Genomic DNA, 17,965 nt, shown 5'->3' on the forward strand with positions numbered 1-17,965 from the left:
TAACGGAGGTTTAAGTTTACAAAATGTAATATGTAATTACGGAGAAAGGAATGCAAAGAAAGTGAAGTTTCAACGATGGAGAAACACTGAAAATCAACAGGAAAGTCCCTTGGCAACAAAAGTAAAACTCAAAATGACGAAAGACATGCCAGCGTCCTACCACAGTGACTAATGGAAATATAAGCAATTTCCCTTGTGGATGAATATCTAAGTCTAAGTCTAATAACACAGCTGCTCTGTGTGTCTGTGCGTGTCAGGTTGCAGGTCGACTAAACGTGGAGCTGTGGCGGGGCACGGAGAGCTCTGAGGAGGAAGGTGCCGGACAGCCTGACACTCAGCTGATCAGCACAGACGGAGATGCACAGGAGCGGAGGCTGCACTGTGTGGTGAGAAGATGAAAAGTCTAAATGTTTAAGAAGTCTCCTAAGAAGACATTCAGGAGAGCCCCGTCTGATAATCAGTCATAATATCTTCCCTCCAGGACATAGAAATCATAATCCTGCATGTTGAAGTGAGTGGGTAACTACAGCTGAAGGTGCTGCCTGTGGGAAAATAGTTCCAAATCACTAATGGATCTGGCAGCCAGTCAGATTGTTGTGTCTCCTCTCTGTCATGATTTTTATCAGCTCCCAGCGCCGTGAAATGTGAGAGGTTTAATTAACTCTGAGTCAACTTTATTTCTTGGTTGTCTATTGGCTTATGTTTTCATATAATGAAATAAAATGACATCAGTTGGGAGGTCTTTGCTTTCATTTCCCACATTTTTGCCTAGCACACCCTTCACTAACTTTAGGAAAGCGCCCAAAAATAAATCTTTTGTAGACTCTGAAGCACTAATTAAACCTTGTAAGTCATTTAAAATGTTCATAAATTAGAATTCTGTTTAGTTTTTGATGCTTCTTGGCTGCAACCTGTCTAAATCATCACAGTAGAGATTAATTAAACCATGTAGTATGTCTTTATTTCTGTATATTAGAAAGCATTTCCTTATTGTCTTTCTCTCAGGTGAAACTCCTCCAGGCCAGTGGTCTCCCTCGCCACCTGTCCAACTTCGTCTTCTGTCAGTATCGCTTCTGGGGGCTGGAGGAGCCGGTGTTCACCGCTCCAGAGATGACGCCGTCCAGTTCATCCTCTGCTTCCACAGACCCTCAGTGCACTGTGGTCTTCGACAGTGCCAAGGTAAATACAATTTGTGGTACAAAAAAAAAATATAATAATGATGGTGAGAAAACGACAAATAAGAGACATCTGTCACTAAAAGAAAATGTCTTTCCATGGCCTCTCCTAAGGAGCTGTCTGTGCCAGTGTCAGAGGACTTTGTGGAATTTCTGGCTGAGGGTGCCGTGGCTATTGAAGTCTACGGCCACAAACAAGCCAACCATCGCAGGAACCTGGCACTGTGGGACCTGGGAGTGATCCAAGCCAAGACCAGATCACTCAGAGAGAGGTCCAGTGACAAATCTCCTCTTAAAGCAGAGAACAGAGAGTGACTGTATTATAGGAGAAAAAAGAGATGTCGGGAGAAACATTTATACACGTCAAAAACAGAGCAGATGGTGTAACCAGCAGCCTGGGTCTGTGTGATGTAGGAGTATAACTGTCTGATTCTTGAATATTTAGTGTGCAGATATTCTGTTAGTTGGATTAAATCATGTCTAAAATCCTCAGTGTATGTTTGAAAATATTTAGACAGGAGTTATGAAACTAATAATGAAACAAATTGGAAGTACTTTGCTAAATACATGCAGAGGAGTAGTTTTGAGACATTTTACCATATGCTCTAAGCAAGCAGGTCTTTGAAGTATATGACTTTGAAGCATATAATATATAAAAAGGTTCTAGTTGTAGTCATTTGGCTGCTGATGCAAATGAAATTAATCTAGGGAACATTTTTTTCGAACACATACGACAGATATTTGAGCTGCATAGTACAAGCACATCTGTTCTTTAAACTTAACATGTAGCATGCATTTATTAATATTCATTAGTTCAGTTTTTCACATCGGAGTTGCTCACTGAAAAAAAAGAAAAACTGATTAATGAATGAATTTAATTTTTATTGTTTTTATCCAGTGAGAACAATACTACATGATCAAAACTGGTTAGTATGTGTATAGGATGTTAAAAGCAATAAACCCTGAGTAATATGTGTTGACGTCCAGATTCTGTCTTACTCTGATGGCTCGACCCCTTGCAGGTGGAGCGAGGTGACCCGTCGGCTGGAGCTGTGGGTGCAGTTGATGGAGCTGAATGAGGCGGGAGAGTTCACAGCTGTAGAAGTTCTTCCTGCCAAAGACATCCGCACGGGAGGAATCTTCCAGCTCAGACAGGTATCATTAATCTCTGTGTGAATGTAGATTTCAACAGTAAAATATATCCCGGGGCTCTGCAGTGTTTATTTGTGTCTACATCAAAGACAGGACAAGCTTTTCCTGTACTGCCCTGGCTGTCCTTCCTGTATCAGCTGGCAATAAATATAAAGAAGTGAATTATTCTATAATCTCTTTGTTGACCTTTCATCTGATTTAAATCTGTGCATCCAGGGTCAGTCTCGTCGAGTCCAGGTGGAGGTGCGTTCGGTCCAAGACTCGGGCACCATGCCTCTCATCGCAGCCTCCGTCCTGTCTGTGTCTATTGGAGACGTAAAAGTCCAACAGATGCGTCTCTCCAAAAATGAACCGCAATGGGTAAGGTCATGTAACTGTTTTTATTATCTTTTTCTGAATGCAATTCACTAACACTTTCTCTGTCAATTCAAATTTTAGGGTGGGGATGAAGACATGGACAGCTATCAAGTAAGTAGATTATCAGTAAAATGGCATCAAATGGGACAGGACGTGGGCTGTTCCTGTCCAGCTGACATGTTGTTTGTGTGTGTAGGAGGAGGACCTGGAGAGGATGAGGGAGCAGTGGTTGGTCATACTAACTCAGAGACAGGAGTATCTGGACCAGCAGCTGCAGAAAGTCGTCTCCAAACCAGGTACAGCTATGAAACACACACAGCCTGGGATAAAGAACTCAAACTACAAATAGCAGCAATTCAGCTTTGAAAGCTCTCCTATAATTTTGACTTAATATTCTCTTCTCATGTGCTTTATTGAGATATATTGTCAGTATATAAAAGTACTGCTTTTTAGCTTTCAGCAGCGTTATCACAGCATTAATAGAAAGCCTTAATGAAGCGAATATAGATTCTTTCCAACAGTGGTTCCCATTTATCTGTTGTCTTAAATGACTTTATAGCGTCATCATAAGTTTGGCATTGTTTTTTATGTCTGTTTGATGGTGTTCATGTATATAGATAAGTCTGAGGATGATGTTGAAAGAGAGTCCCAGCTGCTGGAGTGTCGTCTTACCCTCACCGAAGAACGCAACGCTGTTCTGGTGCCGTCGGCTGGAAGTGGCATCCCTGGAGCGCCGGTGGAGAGGTGTGTGTGTGTGTGTGTGTTAAGGAAACAATGCTTATCATTTATTTGAATTTATTTTTCAGAAAAGGGGTTTGATTCAAATGTTCACTTAAATTGAGGGGTTTCCAGATAGATAAGGATTTGTGTAGTTTTTCCCTCACTTCATTGGTCCATAGACAGAGATACTATATAGCAGAAGCCAAATGTGTTTTCATTTGAGGTCTTTTACAGAGCTGTTACAGTAAATAGCCACAGTAGGAACAGTGACGATATAATTTATTCACCTGTTGGTGTGTGGACAGCTACTGTATGTTGTCTTCCAGCTTAACTGGTGTGGTCTTATTCTTCTGCTTTCCCCTTTTATCCCACAATGTTCCTAGTGTGTTCCTTGCTGACAGCGAGAACAGAAAGAGGCAAGCAACATGCATGCACTGTGTGACTGGATAATGTAGCTTAAGTGCCATTATGAAATGACATATGAAATGGTGTGGTCTGCTTGTGAGAACTCCCAGTACGACTGGAAAACGCCCGAGGGTAAAATTGAAAAGTGGCAGTGCTGTGTACCGGACACTGCAGACACACTTAAAGCACTGATCGCAAGAGTTCATCTAAATCTGCAGTGAAATTGTGATTCTGCAAAAGATCAGTCACCATTACATTACATTTTTGTCTGTAAAATATGGAGGAAGAAACTTCACTGACACATTTTTAAGTTAATAGTCATTCTGTTTAAAGTGACAATCTTCAAGATCTGTTTTGTTCTCTCTGGCAGCCTTTCTGGCAGCAAATGGTAATCACAGGTGTGTTTTTGAACCTCACCTACCAAATATCCAAACACTGTGACATAGACACCCGCCACAGATCTGTGTAAATGTAGGGACTTCCATATAATTTCATCAATGAGTTATATTTTTCCCATCAAACCTTTTTAGCTGATCATGATCGAAAAACTCAGGCCCTTTCACATCACATACAGTACATTAATCAGTACCAGAACAGGATATCCCAAAAATTTAGGTCGAACTTCAGTCTTGAACCCACTAAACCATACGCTCTTATCATGTTCAGCTCTGTCAGGAATGTCTGGCAGTAACCCTGACTAAGATCTCATTTCAGTCAAACTCTCACTGTCCTCTACTTAGCTGAGTGTTAATTGGGTGACAGTGCTCGGGAATAGTTGTTTTATTACTAAATGAGGATGAATCAAGTGAACTGTCAGCCCCTCTCTATCATGTACTAGGTGTTTAATCAGTGTTCCTCCACAGGGTTCCTGTCCCCGGCATGGAAACACACATTCCTGTCCTGTTCCTGGATCTCAGTGGTGTGTTGTTCTCACCGTCTTTTGAAATTTTGCCAAATCCACTGTTCTTCTACTGATGAACCTCACTCACGTTATGTGTTTGTTTTTTTTTTTCCTCTCCAGCTGATGATTTCCAATCCAGTCTTTCAGCCCCGCTAGCTGGAGGGCTGGATGCACTGCTGAGCGGAGAAGACGATGACGACTTCTTTGACCTTCAGATCGTCAAACACTACAATCCAGAGGTAAGGAGACGGTAATGCAGAGTGAGACATGGGTGTTGTTCAGCTACTAGATACAGAATGGAGGGAAGCTATTCATTTTCCATTCTTTCGAATGTTGTGCAGGTCAAGGTGGAGGCATCCTGGGACTCGACTGTCCACGAGTGCCCGCAGCTGAGTCGCGTGGCGTCCGCTGACCAGAGAGTTTACCTCACGGTCCGGACAGTGGTGCAGCTGAGCCACCCAGCCCACATGCAGCTGGTCCTTAGGAAACGTATATGTGTCACCGTCACTGGGAAGCAGGTGGGTTGCCCTGAACCGCAATGGACGGCAGTAATTGTCCACTAAGATTCAGTTTCCTGGAAGCCAGCCTGACCTTCCCTCCCTACAAAAGCTTTACTGTCAAAAGGTGGTCTGGAGTCGCTCTGTTGGGAACTGATTATCCTCTGGCAAAGATCAGCCAGGCCTATCAAATGGTTTGCTCAGGCTTCATGTGGTGATTGACACAACAAAATAGCTCTGATTGGTTGACTATCCACTTGCAAGCAGAGTTATGTTATGGCGTGTTACCAGACTCATATTCTGATAAGAACCGAGTCTGGCTATAATCAGATTTGAGTAAACGTTAGTGTGTGTTTTTAATGCAGGGTTTTGCCCAGAGCCTGCTGAAGAGAATGTCTCAGCGCAGCACCATCCCTGGCTGTGGAGTCACCTTTGAAATTGTTTCTAACATCCCCGGGGTAAGTTCCAGACCAGAGTGTATTTCTTAGAACGGATAATAAAATAAATAAAATTAAATAAATAAAAGGACAAATTGAGTTCTTTTACCAAGACAGAAAACTGTAGTAACCTGAAGAAAAGCTGAAGAGAACTGTGCTATGACTTTAAAGTACTCAGGCCAGCCCTGTAGGACTGTGATAGTGCATATTCTTATTTTCTGTAGAAGAATGACTCCTTAGCTTTGCTCTGGCATTGTTGGAGGGGGAGTTTAGTCTGACTGTGTATAATAAAGGTGCCATCGCAACAACAAACACATTCTGGTGAAAGTTAATGAAAATCTTCATGTTACTCAATTGTTAGGGTTACATTACACATGAAACAAAATTAGTCACATTTCCACAAGTGGATTTAAAGTATTAGAAAAGCTAAGAAAGCTGAATCATGTCGTGTTGAATAAATGTTTCTGTTATCTTTAAATAGGTTATGTTAGGCAATTTTTAAAGATTTTTTACTAAAGACAGATTAGAAGTCTGCTGGTTAGAGGCTGAATGTCAGTGTAGCTATAATTACATTTCTCTTACTGTGCAGCTTACGGTTCTATCTGTAGATGTTTAGTAGTCAAAGCGTCATAATGGACATCAATTCTTTTCAACGGATGCTGAACACTTTGGGAAGTAGTCGTATCTGTCTACTGGATAATAATAAACTTGTAACAGAGTGAAGATACTGCCCATTACTGACTGCCACCCTGCTATCCTACAGGACATCCATGGTCCAGAGGACAGGGAGATGCTGGCCAGACTGGCTGCCAGTGCTGAGGACGACCCGTCAGTCGACAGTGAGGCAGCCATAGAGAAATACCTGCGCAGCATCCTGGCTGTGGAGAACATCCTCACTCTGGACAGACTCAGACAGGTCGGGCAATATAGGTCACAAACACGTGTCCTCTGGTTTGGTGTGACATACATTTGAATCCTATTAAATCATTTGGTTTTCATCTTCATTTAGCACATTCAGAACAGCTGAATGTCTGAGCAGTCACTCATTTAACTGTGGCCCTTTTTGATTGATATTTCTTTTATGAACCTAATTAAATCCCGTTGTCTTCTGCGCTCTTTGTGTAATTTTGGAAACTGTCATCCAGAGCCAGAATGGAGCCATGCTCCTCTGCCAAAAGTAGAAACAGATAGAGCTAATTAATCATTAATCCAGAGCGCTCAAAGCTTCCAGATAGAGACACTAAGTTGCAGTGCTACCACATACAATTTGAAATGCTTACAAAAAAACCTTTGTGTGTTTGTGTGTAGGAGGTGGCTGTGAGGGAACAGCTGGCAGTGAGAGGGAAAGCTGCCCGACGCTGCCTCAGCTCTCCCAGCTTCAACCGGGTAAGACGACTCAAGTTTGATTTAGTGGCTCTAATCTGTTCCACACATTAAAAGGGTCACTTCTGTTTTATTTCTCATCTGAGAAGAAATATTGAGGCACTTATATTATCATTTCCAATGGACAGGAAACCTTCGAGTGTTAGAGTGTCTATTCTCTGTATCCTGGGACTGCTTTGTATCATCTCGTCTGTCGTGTCCTGCTTTCCCTCAGCATATAGTTTCCCTTATTTTCAAACAGCTTCTAGGTTTGGGGTCGAGATATAGCTTAAGTTTAAGATACGATTAGACATTGCTGAAATGGTTGCTTGGGTAGAGGTTAAGCTTTACTGGTTGGGGTTAGAGAGCCAAATACCAGATTTATAAATCCTTTCACTACTGCTAACAACAACAACTGACCCATGGCTTGTTTAGTTCACACATTGTTTCCCTTTCTAGTAACCTGTTAACCTGTCTCACTAACACCTAACCTTCTAACCAGCTGTCAGCCAGCAGTCTGGATCTCTACTCCTCCACTCATAAGCTCAGTGACTTCAAGGTGAGACACATACATTAACTCATTAACTCATTATTTGTTATACACCTGTCTATGAATCAATCCATCAACCATATGATCATACGTTGTTGGAATTGGATGGAAACAAAAAGTGAAATAATAATGAAATGCATCTTTAAGCAAACTAAAAAAGAACAAGCAAATAAAGTGTCTATAGCTATACAGTTGATTCAAATATATTCTATTGAGTTTGACCTTTGCAGGCCTCTAAAAACTGTCAAAGCAGTGAGAGACGGCAACACCACTCTCCAGCTGACCTTTCTCATAGCTCACAAAGAATTATAACATGTCATCTGCATAGAAAAGTTAGTCTTTTAAAAGGAGCGATTAATAAAAACATTACTCACCAGAGATGTTCATAGGCAATAAAATCCAACATCTGTGAAATGACAACTGAAAACGGCTGTTCTTTTAACGCAGGGCTGATTCTGCAGTTGGCAGGGCGTACGTGGAAATGTAGAGCTTCATTTTCAAATAGTGATTTCATTCAAATATGTATCAACATATATATGGATCATCCATAATACATTAATTCATACATATGTACATACTGCAAGTAAAAATAAACGGTTTCCACATCAGTTCTAGGTTTCAGAGTTGAAAATGTGATAGACTCGGTATCTTGGCACTACTCATGTCAGCACCGCTAGCTACACTTCAAAACAACGCACAGCATTGTGAGTAGACTAGCTTGGCTATGCAAAGTGTTTCGCTCGCGGTCTGAAACACTGTAGGAATTATTGAAATCTTGTGAAACGAGTTCTGAATCTCTTCAGTTCAGTTCAGTTCCTGTGGCCGGCAGAGACTGGGCCGCTTCAGGGTTGGTTCTGGGCCGCTAATTGAATAGGCCTGTACTAGAGGATGTCAATCTGTACTTTTGCAGTTCCTCTAGTCACCAACAGATGCTGCTAAATACCCCAAATCACTGAATTGCTCCTTTTTTAAGCCACATGTGTCGTGTCCTGTGTGCGTGTGCAGGGCTGGGAGAGTCATCAGGACCTTTCTGCGGCCCCGCCTCCATCCAGACGCACGCTGCCCAGCTCTGTGTCCCAGAACTTGAACTCAGAGACAGGTACGACCGATAAAACCTTTATCTTCTAATGGAGTCTTTCTCTGGCTTTGAAGTTTCTTTCCCTCTTTGCTGCCTTTGATGTCATCAGCTCTGTATTTGATGCTTTAGCCGGTGGCCATCTATATCTATTCTTTAGCTCTGAATCTCAATTTGGCACTTGTTTTTCTTCTTTGCGAGCACATTTCTCAATTTCCCTCCTCCCCCCCTCGGAAAGCTTATCTTTTTGTACTTCTCTTCCCCCCTCTGCCCTTGTTTTCTCTCTGCCTCTGCAACCCTTTCTCCTCTCCTTTTCTCCATCAGTGCATTCAGGCTTTGCTGCGTCTTATCTCCCTCCAGTGAAGGCCGTACCCAAGCTTCTGAAGTCACTGCTTCCTGGTGGGAAGGAAGATAGAAGAGACCAGACAGCTGTCCATCATCAGGTACACTCATTCAGACACCTCACCAAGCTATGGATTTAAGCCTTTATGCTGCTCGCTGTCTTATCAGGAACTCAAAGTTTATATGCATCACGACAAGCTGAATCTAAATATCCGTTCTGCTCATCAGCTGCTAGTCCTAATTCGTCTGTTGCCATGGAAACAGAGCTACGTAGATGGAAACACAAATAATAGATAAAGACTATAAATGCCTCAGTGCCCAAGATTAGGGGTTTTCAGAAGTAAATATGCAAGGAATACGAAAGTGCATATTTCCTAAGAACAAGTACTGTATCCACCAAACATTTTCATGTAGCCATAAATATTTGGTTGAAAAAATGTAAGATAAGTGTGTTCTGATGGACTACACATGTATGAAATAAAGCCTTTGTTCCAAACTATAGTTGGACAGGAAGTAGGGATGAGAATGATGACAATCAGAGAGAGTGTGTTAACAGCATAGCAATGCTTTTGTTAAATTTTGTTTTGTTATATGTGAAGCTCCTCAGTCATTTAGGTCATGGTGTATCCAACAAGCAAAGCTGAAACAACAGCAACTGGGTTTTCATGGAGAGGTTTTACATTACGGGAAATGTAGGATGACATGGCCATTTTCTACAGAGTAGAAGTTTCAATGACGCTTCCCCTGCTATATAAGGGTTTGGCCTGAGGAGGCCAGCCAAGGTGACGGTGCTGCTAATGGAGCAGAGACGATGGAGAGAAAGAAAAGGAGATCAAAATTCAAGAAAGTGTTTTCATTGGATGCAGAGTTAGCATACGTGTCCAAGTGCAGGGTGATCGTCTTCCAGGAAATATAAATAAGAATTCCTATAAAACAATGTTGAGCTAGATACGATCAGGCACATCATTATGACCAGCTTCCTAATATTGTGTAGGTCTCCCTTGTGCCTCCAAAACAGTTGTGACTCATCAGAGAATGGACATGGGTCTCCTGAGGATGTCCTGTGGTGTCTGGCAACAGAATGTTGTTAGTGGGGGCCTTTGGGTCCTATGGGTTGAGGGGAGGGGCCTCTGTGGATCATCCCACAGATACTTGATCAGTTTGGGATCTAGTGAATCTGGAGGCCAGGTCAACACCTTGTTCTGAGTGTTTTAGTAATCGGCATTAAACTGAAGCCAAAGAACAAACTTGACTGTAACTCTAAGTCATGAAATTGCCAGCTCATACAGTAGGAACGTAGCAGGAGTCTCCTGAGTGATTGACGTGCTGTATATTTGTGATCCCAGCAGAGACCCTACAGACAGGCCCCATTGAGACAGGAGCACACTGTGTGTAGAGCAGGCTAATTAGGAGCAGGTGAACCTTGCCACCCTGACGCGCCGCCTCCCCTCCTCATCCACTGATCTCCAATCATGTGTCATAAAGACCCGGGAGTCTGCAGCTCTTTCATGGCAGCAGCCAAACACTACAACTTCTGATTGGACTGATTAGCACCCTGAGCTGCAGAGGGAAGCTAATCAGGGAAATCATGTGCTGCTGTGTTTGGTTCGAATGGGAACCCGTCAGGCCTCGTTGGCGCATTCTTTGAGGCTATTGCCCTAATTAGTGCTCTTTCCGTCCCGCCTGCCACAGATGTTTACAAAGGTCAACACGAAAACAAAAGCCTTGTGTACTGCAAATATTAGCAGGCAGTTAAGTTGTGATTGTTGGCCTGATCACAAAACTAATCACACTGACATGTCTGCTGATATGAACGAACTGCACTTTAAATATCAGAGTCAGTGCTGAGACTTAATACTACTGTGTATCAGTCCTTCTATGAAAAACCTAATGAGATAGATTTCAACTATTAACTATCCAATAGCTCCTAAAGCAGAAACATTAAAGAAGACATTTAAAGTGTCTCTTCTAGTAAAATCAACCAGATATACAACAGACTGATCTCAGGTACAAATAAGTGGAATGCTCTAAGGCTGGTGGCATGATATATTTTTCATAATATCAATAAATGCTTTCCAGTTTTAACAGCTTTTCTCATTCTACTCATTGAAATGAATGAATGAATCTTAAGGATGGCAGTGTGGACTCTGTAGCTCTCAGCAACTATTAGACTGATGGATGTGACGTTTGTTACAGAGGTTCATGGTCCCCAGAGGATGGATGCTTCTGGTTACAGTTATAGTTGTGAGTTAAATGTCTTGACAGCGGTTGACTGGATTGCCATGGGACTTTTATGTCCTCAGGAACTTTGATCCCTTGCAAATGTCAGCATGCTAAACTAAGTGTTATACTTGCTATACTATAGCATTTTAACATGACATGAAAATAGCACTTAGCTCATAGCACCAGTTTGCCTATGAAACCGTCACAGAGCTGCTAGCATGTTGTTAGACTGGTTGTTAGGTGAAAAAGTGACTGGCTACAAGTCACTATTGATGCAAGCCAGCGATATGAAGCAACAAACTGATGCCCTACAAATCAAAGTTGAACAACCAATCACACATGTTTGTTTAACCAGTTTATTTTCAAGAGGGATGACATGATAACAGCATCAGCGAGCTCTTGAGGGACTCTTCAACAGCCACTCAGCAGCTCGCCTCATTGAGCCACTTTAGAACTTGTAGTGTAAATGTAGTAAAGCCACGGTTTTGAAGGTCACATCATTTGCTAAGCACTGTTCTTTTTAGGAGACTTGACTTGTACAGTGCAGTTTAATAGGGAGAATAATAGAGCTATCACAGAGAAATAACCTGTGTCAGGCTTGAATGTGTACTCTGTATAATAAAAATGTAAAATATGACGATTTGATATTGAATTACCATTTTTATGATCACCCCAAAGAGCTGGGACTTGTATCCATCCTTTTTAATCTGATCAGAGGAAGGAGCAGCTATTCTTGTGCAGCTGATGTTTTGTGTTGACTTGCAGGTTGTGTATCCTGAGCCAGACAGGGGTAGGATAGATGTGTTTGACCTGCTTTCTGATGTTAGACCTGTTCACCACGTAGGTTGTTGATCTGCTCAGAGCAAACGCTTGCCATGAACTGAATCAACCGTTCTGATGAACAGAGGCAAAAAAAAAAAAAAAAAGACAATCATCCTGATTAAAGCTCTGTGAATGTATGGTGAGCAGATGTCCTGATTTATCTTTTAAACATCTCACTATATAAGGTGACGTGTTTATATCACCCTCTTCAAAAACTACCAAACCAACAGTCAAAAAGCAAATCACCGAATATAAAATCAGCACACAGACCATATTGAGCGGTAAAGAGGTAACTTGAATGCTGAATGGGGATAAATGATTATGGGTGCAATTATAATTAGGGTGCAATTATCCTGATTGTTTTACCAGTTTATCATGATTATCTGTCTGTGCAATCTGATGAGCAAATATTTTTATTGCACTTTCTGCTTCTCGTGTCAACATCTTGACTGCTGATTACGTGACGAAATCCAATGTTTGATTCCTTTTTAATCCACGAACATATTAAAGTGATTACACACGAGTCCCAAACATGTCTGTGCAGTCATAACATCCTCAATGGGCAGCATAAAGAGTTCTATTAGGTTTTAAAGGCTGCCAGAGAGAGCAGGAGAGTGTGCTGTTCAGTTTACAGCATCTGTCTTCTCATTAGAATTCTAGATAAAAGATTTTCCCCCACAACTGTTTCTGTCTCACTGTCACACTGAATGCCCCCACAGCAGCTAATCACCACTCTGTGTCTAATAAACAGGTTTGGAAATCTACAGCCTTATATTAATATTTCATCTCCAGGTTTTAACCACACTCAAATGGCTCCATCTCGCACATGATCACATCTTGAAATCGGCTTCAAAACCTAATTAATAGCTTTGAGATGTTTAGCTGTTTTTATCTGAAACGATATTAACTTGTAACGTCTTTGCAGAGTTTGCCGCGCATTGTGGTGCAGTCAGCCAGTGTTGAAGAGGGCATGAGCAAACATCAGCAGACGGTAAGCTCTCCAAACGTGAAATGGTGTTCTGGAAGTAGCCTGGTGCAGCCAGACTCCGTTCTTATTAGAATATGGATCAGCCATAACGTTATGACCACTGACAGGAGAAGTCAATAACATTGATCATCTTGTGACAGTTCAATGTTCTGCTGGGAAACTTTTAGACCTGGCATTCATGTGGATGTTACTTAGACATGTACCACCCACCTAGACCAGACCAGGCCCCCCCACCCCATAGAAATGACACTCCTTGATGGCAGCAGCCATCCCCAGCAGGATGCAGCCTGACACAGACACACATAGTTTAGGAACAACTAAAAAAAACATGAAGACTCTGATGAGTCACAGGAGACCTACACAATATTAGGAAGGTGGTCATAATGATGTGCCTGACTGTATATATGTATATGCAATACATATTTCTGACTGTGTATATAGTGGTGCGTATCTTACCTGGTATTTTTCCCTTGTTTATTGCAAACATTTAAGACCTGTTTTTAACTGACTTCTGTGATTTATTATATATTTTATTGTATTCTGCTGCTGTAACATAAGTAGTAGCAGTATATCTATCTATCTGTTTTTCAATTACTTTTTCATACTTTCCCCTTCAAATTGTGTGTGCTGGGTGAGTTCAGGCTGCCTTCCAGGCTAGCTTGTAAGTACCAGGAGATACATAAACTATTATTGGATTCTTCTTTGTCAGACATGTCTGCATTTTGAATGAAAAATCAATACTTAATTTGTCATCTTGGATAGAAGTGTTTTCCTAACATGAGCCACTGCATTCTCAACGATTAGTTTGTCCACTTGGAGCTATGAGGATGGAAGGTTTAAAAAGTGAGACGCTTCTACCGTGGTTAATTATTCTTCATACACTTAAAGGATGGTTATATTTATCTATGTTACTGTAATTTATTATGTCCTTCACTTGTTTATTTGTTGTTGTTTTCTTCTTGAAAGAAACTACTATATGTTTCTTATCATTCAAACTTCAAATCAAATCCCACACACGGTTAGGGCCATATATGTTTAGACATAGACACATGTTTGTTACTTTAGCTGTTTATCAAGATGTATTCAAGTTACAGTTATTTAATGTATATTGTCTGGAAGTGCAGAATGTCAGCTTTAATTTGAGGGTCAAGGAAATACAACCATTTTTATACAGTCTCTTATTTTCAGGTGCTACTTTGTCAAGTGTTTGTTGCACGTAAAGACTGCAGGAAGTGTAGAACCCATGGACATCACCTAAGAATGGGGTTCCTCCTTTGTGATGTTTTCCCAGAACAGTAAAGAGACTCTTGTGAAGTCTCTTTACTGTAGACTTGGATAATGATATGCCTACCTCCTTGAGTGTCCTTCACTTGGCTGATGTTGTGAAGGTTGTTTTCTTTACCATTGAAAGGTTCCTGAGATCATCCATCACTGTTGTCACCTGTTAACGTCCTCCTCTTTCTATGTGGTGGAGCTCGTGAGTGTGGTCTGTTTTCTCAGACGGATTCTCTGATGGATTGGTTTTGTTTTTGCAGCCTGAGGAAAACCGGTTCAATTTGCATTCATACTGGTACCACACAGAAACAACTGCAGAACTTTTACCTGCCTAATTGATGAAGAACTAATGAGGTCATCCCTCACATCTGTCCATGAAACAGCTTTTGAGTCTACTGTCCAATCCCTTTTGCACCTCTGAACGTAGAGGACTGGTTACATCTGATCTGAATGTGAATCCAAGTCTTGACTTTCAGGCTACATTTCATGGTGACGTTTTGTTGTCAGTAGTGCCAAGGAAGTGTTTTGCAGTAATGAGCTTTAGTGAGCTTCATTTGGCTTTTCAGCATCTATGAATTGTTTGTTTTATAGTCACTCTTTAAACCTTTTGGCTCACTCTCACTGCTCTCAATAGCATCAGTCACAGCAGTAAAACATAGCTGATAAACCAGCACCAAACAGGACGTGCACTAAGTTAGGGACCAGCTGAGGAACCAGTCAGCGTCCAGATAAATGCTTGCACCGCTTTGTGTCCACTAGATGAGGAGAGAAACTGTAGCTGCAGTCAGTCACCTTGCACTAGCATGCACAACTAAATCCTCTTCTATCAGTCACAACAGGTGTCTTGTTTCCATTGCCGTCCACTGCCTTTTTTTGCATTTTTTTGTCACCAACACAGCTGTTTCCATCGTTTCTCCCCAGGTTCCCATTGAGGAAATCCTTCCTGCAGACACCCAAACGGAGATCCCCAGATCCGTGCCACTCCCACCTCCAATCATCCCAGAGAATGAATACTCCACCCCCAGCCCAGTGAGCGAAGCGTCCAGTGGATACATGTCGACCAGCATATCTACAGCAACGCTGTCAGAGGTCTACACGCTGAGCTGGGACCTGCCTCCGTCAGGCAGCGGCAGAGCAGACGGCTTTGACGGGGCGTCGGATGAAGAGGACACTAAAGTGACTGAGAAGCTCTTGCCTTTCTCTGTCGCTGCAGAATCAGACCGAGGTCTTGAGTCACTTGTTGCCGACCAACCAGAGCCTCAGGAATCATTGCCGACTTTAAGAGAGAAGGCAGCTGCTGAGGGGACAGACCAGACACCGTCCAGACCAAACAATACTAGACAACTAGAACCAAGTCCATCTCAATCAGTCCAACTGGAGGAGGCAGAGGAACCTGATCCAGGTGCAGAAACTATATCACCAGGCCAGATCAAACAAAAGCAGGATTCAACAGCTGACCATGTTGAGTCAGAACGATTAGCCAATTCAGAGACAAATAAAGATTTGGTGCTAGAACAAGAAAATGGAACCAAGCCAACAGAACTACTGCAAACACAGCCCCTCCAACCAAAGGGTGCTTTAATGGGAGATCTTAAGGTGGCTGGCACAAACGACACGGAATGTGAGCTGTCACTCCACAAGGAATCACAACCACCAGAATCAGCTGTCCCGCAGCTTCAGCAGCCCAAACAAGACCAGATGCCTTCTGACCGTACCGAAGCTCCAGCTCTAAACCTGATCCCACCTCAGTCTGAAGCCTCGAATCCTGTTCCAGAACTACCCAGAGACTCTCCTCCAGCTTCATCCAAGGAACAGTTAACTTCTGAAGCCTCAGATTCAAACAGCACTTCTATCATGCCTTCAGCCTCAGATGAGGTCCAACAGGTAGCATCTTCAGATGCGTCTACCAAAGCTGCAACAGCTCCCGCTCCTCCTCTGCTCAACGTTGAGCTTTCTAAACCCGTCTCCTCAGCAGCCAACCCCTTCAAGATCCAGAAGGTGAAGTCTTCAGACCTGAAATCATTTCAGCGTATTTTGGGTGAGGAGGAGGGTCAGCCCGCTCAGGTGGGTCGGACCAGCAGCCTCGGGACAGGCCTCAACCTCTCAGTGCCGATGGAAGGCCTGGAAATTATCTCTGACTCAGAAGAAGGAGACGGAGCTGCTTCTACCGTTCTTCCTGACTGGTTGAAAGAAGGGGAGTATGTGACCGTGGGGGCAAATAAGAGCGGTACAGTCCGGTATGTGGGACCCACAGATTTCGCCAAGGGTACCTGGGTTGGAGTGGAACTAGAGGTACCAGCAGGTGAGTAGAGCAGGCCTGACACCTGATCTTTTACATCCTGCCAGATTAAACACCTAACAAACCTTTCTTTGGTCTTTCTCCAGGAAAGAACGACGGCTCAGTGGGCGGAAAACACTACTTTCACTGTAACCCTGGTTACGGGGTACTGGTAAGACCCGACAGAGTTACCCGCCTCGGTGCCAAACGCCGTCGCCAACAGCAGCAGCAGAAGCGGCGCAGTGCCAACCTGTCTGGATCCAGCCCAAACCTGGCTGCCCTCACCGCTCTGGCCAAAGGTGAGAGTGGCGGAACGTCGACCGGCCGCAACAAAGGAGAGAACCGCAAGTCGTGGAACACTTGAGAGGGACGTTGTCAACTAAAACTGCAAATTCTGGGACGCACCAAGCAGCTGTTTGGTGTAATAATAGGGTAAGATCGATAATACAGTTTATCATCTGGGCAGATTCACAGAGCTTCACTGTAACTTTGGATGAGTCCACACCAGCATTAAGGTGTTCATCATTTATCTGTCAACAGACTCCATTCCTACCTAATGTGGTGGGTAATTAAAAAGTACAGAGAAGTATTTCATCAGACAAATGTGAATGGTTTTAGGTACATTAATGTTAATAACCATTTCTAAGTAATAAATTTTAAATATATGTATTCTAATGACTTTAGAAGCTCACGAAGCACAGCCTCTAAATCAGCAATTTTATCTTTTATCATGTTACACAACCTGCTAGGCAAAAGTACATTTCCATAAAGAGCCTAATATTAAGAGAAGCTGCGTTTCACTGGATAACACCATAAACCTCCAAAGCTGGACGTCTGGTCTCTTTAGATCTTTTATTTGTAATATTTAACTGGATGCTGTTATTTTATTCCGGTGCCTTAAAGTACTACGTGTACGACTACTGCTCATGAATATGCCTTAAGATATACCACAGAAGATACTGCTGGTAGGCTGAAACCTGTTAACAGAGTCTTGTTCTGGCTCTTGAATGTGCATTTCTACTGTCTGACTAATTTGCACTCTTATGAACAGTTCTACTGAAATTATGCAATATTATAAAATCAGCGTTTCCTTTTTCTGCTAGTAGCGTAAACACTGATTGGACATTTTAACTAGGGAGTAATGAAATGATGCTGTCTGTGTAGGAACCTGTTGATTCGTAAGGATGCTTGAGGGATTGTTTGTTGGAATGCGTGTACTATAATTATTTTTTTTTTGTCTGGGCAATAATGTATTTTATACATATGCATTGGAGTTGATCACTTTGACTGCTTGAATGCTTATTTATTTAAAGGTTTAAATAGGATTTTGTTAATGAAAAGCAAGAATCACCTTTTTATATCGATGTTAAATAAATTCCATTCTGCTCTTGTCGACGGGCGTGTGA

General features: G+C 42.3%; 1 protein-coding gene across 6 annotated transcripts in view; it reads left to right on the plus strand.

The window, feature by feature from the left end:
- The window catches only part of LOC311499530 (kinesin-like protein KIF13B), a 38,579-nt gene extending 20,625 nt beyond the window's left edge, over positions 1 to 17,954 (plus strand). For 3 of the 6 annotated variants that reach the window (XM_084560538.1, XM_084560537.1, XM_084560539.1), the window contains 20 exons: positions 258 to 386; positions 1,006 to 1,179; positions 1,290 to 1,447; positions 2,198 to 2,330; positions 2,544 to 2,687; positions 2,766 to 2,795; positions 2,881 to 2,980; positions 3,302 to 3,428; positions 4,673 to 4,728; positions 4,831 to 4,949; positions 5,052 to 5,228; positions 5,573 to 5,665; positions 6,408 to 6,560; positions 6,953 to 7,030; positions 7,509 to 7,565; positions 8,562 to 8,655; positions 8,956 to 9,074; positions 12,944 to 13,009; positions 15,203 to 16,583; positions 16,667 to 17,954. In XM_084560538.1, coding sequence (XP_084416664.1) covers positions 258 to 386; positions 1,006 to 1,179; positions 1,290 to 1,447; positions 2,198 to 2,330; positions 2,544 to 2,687; positions 2,766 to 2,795; positions 2,881 to 2,980; positions 3,302 to 3,428; positions 4,673 to 4,728; positions 4,831 to 4,949; positions 5,052 to 5,228; positions 5,573 to 5,665; positions 6,408 to 6,560; positions 6,953 to 7,030; positions 7,509 to 7,565; positions 8,562 to 8,655; positions 8,956 to 9,074; positions 12,944 to 13,009; positions 15,203 to 16,583; positions 16,667 to 16,923 — 3,645 coding nt within the window. In that variant the 3' untranslated portion in view covers positions 16,924 to 17,954. The remainder of the gene's footprint in view (positions 1 to 257; positions 387 to 1,005; positions 1,180 to 1,289; positions 1,448 to 2,197; positions 2,331 to 2,543; positions 2,688 to 2,765; positions 2,796 to 2,880; positions 2,981 to 3,301; positions 3,429 to 4,672; positions 4,729 to 4,830; positions 4,950 to 5,051; positions 5,229 to 5,572; positions 5,666 to 6,407; positions 6,561 to 6,952; positions 7,031 to 7,508; positions 7,566 to 8,561; positions 8,656 to 8,955; positions 9,075 to 12,943; positions 13,010 to 15,202; positions 16,584 to 16,666) is intronic. The other 3 variants (XM_084560540.1, XM_084560541.1, XM_084560542.1) reach the window with 3 other exon arrangements.
- Positions 17,955 to 17,965: the final 11 nt, after the last annotated feature.

This window comes from Chelon labrosus, assembly GCF_963514085.1.
Source record: "Chelon labrosus genome assembly, chromosome: 14".
NCBI classification, from domain to species: domain Eukaryota; kingdom Metazoa; phylum Chordata; class Actinopteri; order Mugiliformes; family Mugilidae; genus Chelon; species Chelon labrosus.